Genomic DNA, 6,423 nt, shown 5'->3' with positions numbered 1-6,423 from the left:
GTCCTAGTCACTTTGGACGCGTGGCTCCGCTTCTGCACCCTTCCCAGACCCTAGGACAGACCCCTTCCCCAACCTCATTTTCCTTCAGATCCCTGGGACCCTGGCCTGACTGCCCAGGACCTGCTTTTCCGGGGAGGTCCTAAGTTCCGGAGGCAGCCACGAGCTGTGTTGGATGTTACTGAACAGGTAAGTGGCCCCGCTGGAATGAACAGTGCTTCGTGTCTGGGGCTATGCTTAGTGACCTAGCCTTCTTTCCTCCTGCAGCTCAGCCGGTTCCTGTGGGACCATGGAGACATAGCCTATGCACCCCTGGGGAAGCTGATGCTAGAGAATTTCAAACTGGAGGGAGCACGGGTGAGTAACCCTGGCCAGGCAGGAGAGGGCCTCCCACTTTATGTTGGGGTGAGCCCTAAGGTGTACGAGCTTGATGAGGCATTTCCACACAGGGCCGCTCTAAGAAGAAGACAGTGGTCAGTGTGAAGAGGCTGCTCGAGGACCTCGGTGGACACCAGCCCTGGGGGCAAGTGGCTAGTGAGAAAGGATGGGGCGGGTAGGCCTAGCTGGTGGTGGGGATGTGGAAGGAACTGGGACATGGGTCCAGGTTTTCATCATATTGCTCCCTATCACATACAGCAATGAGCCATATTTACACAGAATTCCCAATTCTACTAGCCTAAGGGGAAAGAGGAACTTAAATTCATGGGTTGCAGGCATGGCTGTATCCAGGTTTTCAAATGTTTGAAATCGAGCTGTGTCTTTTTATTTTCTCATCTTGCCTCTGCCTGGCTTAATTCCTAGAAAGTTTCCAAGTGCAGCAAGATGGCTTATGATTCCAAGGAAAGAGCTGGTGTCTTTTCCTGAGGCATCAATAGAAGTCCTGGGAAGGATGTCACTGGCTTGGCTTGGGTGTGGTGCCCATCTGTGAGCCAATCACTGTGGCCAGGGGTGGGTCATGTGACTACCCCTGGAGTATGGGAATAGGGCGGGGTGGTCTCCTAAAGGAAGAAATTCTAGACAGATTAAAAAGGTGTCTACTGCACCTGGCCTTTCTAGGGATGGTACCCAGTTTTCATCCCCATCACTGCCACAGCCTGACCCTCTTGCCATCCTCTTGTCCCCAGGTGTCCCTGGGCTTACCTCAGCCACCGACAGCGCCGGTTCTCCATCCTCGGGGGCCCGATCCTAGGCAAGTCAGTGGCGAACCTCCTGGGAGAGCTGCTGCACGAGGAGCTGGTGATGCGGTGGGAGCAGCTGCTCCTGGACGATGCTTTTACCGGAGGTGCACTGGCCTGGCTTCCCGGAAGGACGCCCCAGGTTGGGCAGCTGGTCTACCCTTCAGGAGGTGCCTTGGACAGGCTGTGTATCCTTTATTGCTGCACAGGATCACAGCTAATTCCTTCTGGTGGAGGAGGTGCTCTTGGCACCCTCTAGGGGGAGGGCAGGGCTGGGCGTGGGCTTGCAGTGACCAGAGCTCCCGTACTTAATGAGAAGTGCAGATTTCCAAGAGGTCCGTCAGACCCCAGGTGGTGACCCTCGGATTCTTGGGGATCCTGGCCACATCCAGCTCCGGGGTCCTGTCCGGCAGGTGGTGACCCACACCGTACAGGGAGAATGTAAGGCCCTTAGACACCTCCTTCCCCTGCTGACTGACCTACTCCCTGATCCTGACCCTCTCCATCCCCTCTTTAGCTCTGCTGGCTGTCCGCTCTGACTACCACTGTGCCCTGTGGAAGGTCAGTAAGCAGGGGATACCAGCCCCTCTCCAAGTGCTGCGGGTCGAGAAGGGGGCCACAGGGATCAGCCTCAGGTGAGGGGGCTGAATCAGGCTGGTCGGCAGGGAGACAGGCACGGGAGAAGGGGGCAGCCCAACACTAATCACATTTGTGCCCTGTAGCCCTCACCTGCCTGGGGAGCTGGCTGTCTGTAGCCGTTCGGGAGCCATCTGTCTGTGGACTGCCCAAGATGGGTAATGCTACTTTCTCAAAAAACCCTCCATCCCCGTAAATGTCTCCCTGAACTATAGCCCACATTCCCCACACAATATGTTCCCCACCCACCAACCCCCGCTCTTAGCTGGCCTATCTCCTCAAGGCTTCGGCAAATCTACAAGGATCCTGAGACCCTTGTGTTTCGGGACCCCTCTCCCTGGCGTTGGGCAGACTTCACCGCCCACCCTCGGGTACTGACTGTGGGTGACCGCACCGGAGTGAAAATGATTGACACTCAGGTGAGATGGGGGACCGTCACCGGCCCAGCATCCTAGGATGGGGCTTGCAAGGGGGACCTCCCCCAGGGTATGAAAAGCAGCAGGGCCAGTGAGTCCAACAGACTGATGGGGCTGATGCCCTAGACCTTGGACTGTAGGAGGGTCGACCTAGCTTTCTCCCCCAGGGCCCGCCAGGCTGTGGCTTGCTCCTTTTTCGTGGTGGGGCGGAAGCAGCGTGTCAGAAAGGGGAACGTGTCCTGCTAACCCAGTACCTGGGAGAGTGTGGCCCCGAGTCTCTGCAGCCCACACTCCATCTCATCTGTACCCAGGTGAGTGACACATTCCCCCTCCTATCCCTCATGCACTGTCACGGCTGGTTACTAGAGGGTCCTGGGGCAACTGCAGGCAAAATAAGAATCACAAACCCTGATGAGTCTGTGGCTGAAATGGCCTCACAGAGGGATGGTTACATCTGAGCAGGGCTTTGAGGTGCCACTGGGGATGGACCACGTGAGGAGGAAAGGCATGAGGCAGGGAGCAGTCTTTGCAAAGCTGGACAATTATCTGTGCTCGGGAAAGGGGAGGAGGTCTGAGGGCCCCCACCTCACCCCCCAGGACCCCAGGGTGTTAGTAGGTGTATCTCAAGCATAGGTTCCAGGGTCCAGTGAGTTAGAGGAATGCTGGGTGAAAGGTGGGCTTTTTGTGATGAGACACCTCTTCGCCTCCCCCAAGAGCCCTTCTCCCAGTTGTGGCCTTTGGGATGAGACAGCGCCACCCACTTGGAAAACATCTGTGTGGGGCCGGGCAGATGAAGGTGGAGAGGTGCTCAGGGCCGGTCGCAGAATGAGTGACCACTCGGGGGTTTGCACTTGTCCCGAGAGCCATATGGGGCCACCCAGAGAGACTTATCGAATATGTCTCCCACATCTCGGCCTCATCTCTTCTGTCCCCCAGTTCTCGCTCTACCTGGTAGATGAGCGCCTCCCCTTAGTGCCCATGCTGAAATGGGACCACGGCCTCCCCTCCGCGCCCCTGCTGGCCCAGCTGCTCCCTCCACTGCGCCCGGGCTGCCCGAGGCCACTGCTCCTGGGAGGCCAGGGCGGCCAACTGCAGCTGCTGCACATCACGGGTGAGGATCCGGGCAAGGGCAGGGGCATGTGGAGAGAGGGGCAGGGCTGGGGCCTGGACAATGCCTCAGCTGTCTGTCCTTCCTCCAGGGGAGGGGACCTCCACACCCCGGCTGGCAGGGCCCCCCCAGTCTCTCCCTTCCAGGAGCAACTCCCTCTCCGCATTCCCCCTGCTGGAGCCCAGGAGTCAGCAGCGGCTGCAGGAGCGTCTGCAAGCACCAACCATAGGTGCGCTGGGGTAAAGGAGTGAGGTTGGGGGGCTGTGCCCCACCAGGCCTTGGGGTCACCGTCGTTGCTGTCTCCAGGTCTGGCTACTGCCATCTCACCCTCTGCCTCCACACCAGTCCTGTCGCTCTTCCAACTCTCAGCAGCTGGAGATGTCTTCCACCAGCGCCTCCACCTCCGGGAAGACACCAGTGACCCTGGGCCCGACGCCCACGCCCCCATGGCTTCCTGGAGCCCCCAGGACACTGCTTGCTGCCGCAGGTGGCTGAAGGCCTTGCTGGAAGAGCCTCCAGCTCCCCCTGTGTGGGCCGTGCCCACCTTTTCCTACCGCCGTCTGCTGGGCTTCAAGGAGCAGCAGAAGGTTGAGGGGAAGGTGCCAGAGGGTCTCCGGACGGCCATGGCCAAAGGGCAGCTACTGCAGCAGAGGGACCTGGGCTCGCTCCCCACCGCAGAGCCGCCCCCTGCCGCTGAGCCGGGGCCTGAGGATGAGCTCAGTGAACGGCTGGAGGCAGCCTGGGAAGGCCCAGCGGCTGCCTGGTGGGAGCAGAGGCGGGGCAGAGGCTCAGGGCCCGGGAAACAGCCCAAGCGGCACAAGCGCCGGACACAGCTATCCAGTACCTTCTCCTCGCTCAGCGGCCGCCTGGACTTCTCAGACGCCCCCAGCCCCCATCACAGCCCAGAACGGACATCCCCTGTGTCCAGGCCTCAGCCCCCGGTGACCCCACCCTCCCAGGAGTTGACCCAGGAGCCGTGGGCCCGAGGCGTCCCCTCAGAGCGTCAACAGACCCTCCGTGACTATATGGCCAAGCTACCGCTTCAGGGGGACTTCCCAGAAAGTGCCTCCGCTCCCCTATCCCAGACCTCAAGCATTCAGGCCACCCCCTCCAAGCAGCAGGCCCTCCGCGACTGCACAGCCAAGCTATCACTCCAAAGGGACACCCCGGGAAGTGCCACCGTGCCCTCCTCCCAGACCTCCAGCATGCGGGCCACCCCCTCTAGGCAGCTGGTGCCTGTCCTCTGTGGTTCTCAGCCACACCGGAAGAAGCCCCGCATGGGCTTCTGAAGACCCAGGAAAGCTGCCCCTCCACCTTTGGGGAGCCCTTGGTCCTGGAATAGCCATATTTTCTGTGACTGGAACTTAGGGAATAAAGAGGAAACAGTCCCAGCATGCAGACCTTTCTGCTTCCTGGAGGCCCCTGTGACTGGGAGACATCCAAAAGTGATTTGAAGCCAGGTCGGGATAGGAAAAACAATAGTAATTTCTGCTGTTGCCTGAAGATACTTCCAAAGGCACATGGATGGGGCCCAAGGGGTCCTGTCCTGATGCCCTTCAGGGGGCAGTGCTGTGCTTGAAGCAGGGCTCCCGTCAGGCTGCGGGCTCTCCTTCACGTGAGCCGTGTCCCCTGGTGATGTTGGGTAACTGCCAGCTCACTGTGGTCAGTGACAGTGAAGCAAGACACTGAGAAGCGGCTGGTGCCTAGCGGTGCTCAGTGGGCATCAGCAGCTGCTGTGGGCTAGTTTGTGTGTGTGAAGCAATTTCTGCCATGATCTGATGTTTTGTTGAGGCAGATGATTTGGAACCTCACTTAGGGATTGAATAAACTTGTCACCTGAGTGTGGTTTTGAATGATTAAAGTTTCTTAGACTAGAAGGCATCCACTTAAGTAGCTTCTGATGTCTAAAGCATAAAGTTCACTTCCTCAGAGTTCTGTAGCTCTGCTGGGAGGTTCTGCTCTCCTGAGAGGAAAACAGCCACTTGAAATTTCACAGGACACCAGGATCTGATATAGATTTCAAACCACACATAAGAGGAATGGTCTTATTTCAGGGTACATGATGAAATGGATCGTATATGACTTGTGCGGATGTTAAATAATGCAGTAACACATCGTCTCACATGGATACTAAAATGTTTATAATGTTCAAATGAGGCATTATGGTTACACAATTTGCCCCACAAGTAATCGGGGGAATGTGTTACGCCTTAGAATAAGGAACACAGTGCCGCCCTGCACTTGCAGAAGCTGACAGCGCAGGGGAGATAAATCAGGTGATGGGCACGCGTCGCAGCTAAGGCCCCAGAGCACTCTCGGGAACTGCAGGAAGGAAGGGGAGCCCAGCCCAGGGGGTGACCTGTACTGAGCACCAGCTTCCTACTAGTCCAAGGGCAGAGGGGCCACCTTGGTTCAGTCCAAGCCAAATTCAATGTCCTCCCGGTCTCCTGCCTTGGTCTCTGAGGGCTCTTTCTCAGACCTCACTCCATCCTTTTCAGTGCTGTTCCCTAAAAAGTAAGAAAAGAAGGTGACTTGGTATTCTGGAGAAGTGTCACCCCTCACCTTCCCGCAGGTAGGCCTTAGTCAACCACGCAAGCTGGTGGGAGAGAAACCTGGCTACTGAGGATCGTCAGAGAAGAGCAGGAAAGGCCTGTTCAACAGACATCCTGATTCAGGTCCCCAAGGCAACCGATGAACAAATACCTGCCAATCTGCTTGAATCGGGAAGCACTAGCCAGCTTCCCCCACAAATGCATCTCCTTGGTCACGTGCTCGGGCCCCCAGCACCAGGCCAGTCTGATAAGTCAGTCTGTAGCTTCCTTTATCCCACCCAGCCAGCCGCTCTGGACACTGTCCCTGCCTGGTGAACCTCCCTTCCCTGGTGGCAGTGTCTTGCGTGTCATTCATCCTGATCCTGGCCCTTCACTGTGGAGGGACCATACCATCAGGCTTGCTGTCACCCTCGTTTTGTCCCACGTTTCAAGTTGTGGTGTCACCAGTCCCCTCCCTCTCTCAGAAGCCTTGGTCTGGAAAGGCCGAGGATCCGAATGGTGAGGAAGGGGTGAAAATACAGTCTCCCCAGCCCCATCTA

General features: G+C 57.7%; 2 protein-coding genes across 11 annotated transcripts in view; one reads left to right on the top strand and one right to left on the bottom strand.

Moving 5' to 3' along the window:
- Positions 1-5,173, top strand: part of TAF1C (TATA-box binding protein associated factor, RNA polymerase I subunit C) — a 9,023-nt gene extending 3,850 nt beyond the window's left edge. For 4 of the 9 annotated variants that reach the window (XM_015600626.2, XM_015600625.2, XM_015600624.2 and 1 more), the window contains exons 3-14: positions 89-186; positions 265-354; positions 447-520; positions 1,122-1,360; positions 1,497-1,613; positions 1,690-1,807; positions 1,895-1,966; positions 2,074-2,227; positions 2,392-2,535; positions 3,161-3,335; positions 3,424-3,561; positions 3,639-5,173. In XM_015600626.2, the coding sequence (XP_015456112.1) occupies positions 322-354; positions 447-520; positions 1,122-1,360; positions 1,497-1,613; positions 1,690-1,807; positions 1,895-1,966; positions 2,074-2,227; positions 2,392-2,535; positions 3,161-3,335; positions 3,424-3,561; positions 3,639-4,621 (2,247 nt within the window). In that variant the 5' untranslated portion in view covers positions 89-186; positions 265-321 and the 3' untranslated portion in view covers positions 4,622-5,173. The other 5 variants (XM_015600628.2, XM_025042756.1, XM_015600630.2 and 2 more) reach the window with 5 other exon arrangements.
- Positions 5,174-5,451: 278 nt separating this feature from the next.
- Positions 5,452-6,423, bottom strand: part of DNAAF1 (dynein axonemal assembly factor 1) — a 22,555-nt gene continuing 21,583 nt past the window's right edge. For both annotated transcript variants that reach the window (XM_025042759.1, XM_006926718.3), the window contains exon 12: positions 5,452-5,839. In XM_025042759.1, the coding sequence (XP_024898527.1) occupies positions 5,745-5,839 (95 nt within the window). In that variant the 3' untranslated portion in view covers positions 5,452-5,744. The remainder of the gene's footprint in view (positions 5,840-6,423) is intronic.

This window comes from Pteropus alecto, unplaced genomic scaffold (genome assembly GCF_000325575.1).
Source record: "Pteropus alecto unplaced genomic scaffold, ASM32557v1 scaffold7, whole genome shotgun sequence".
NCBI classification, from domain to species: domain Eukaryota; kingdom Metazoa; phylum Chordata; class Mammalia; order Chiroptera; family Pteropodidae; genus Pteropus; species Pteropus alecto.
This window is presented reverse-complemented; position numbering and strand designations above follow the sequence as displayed.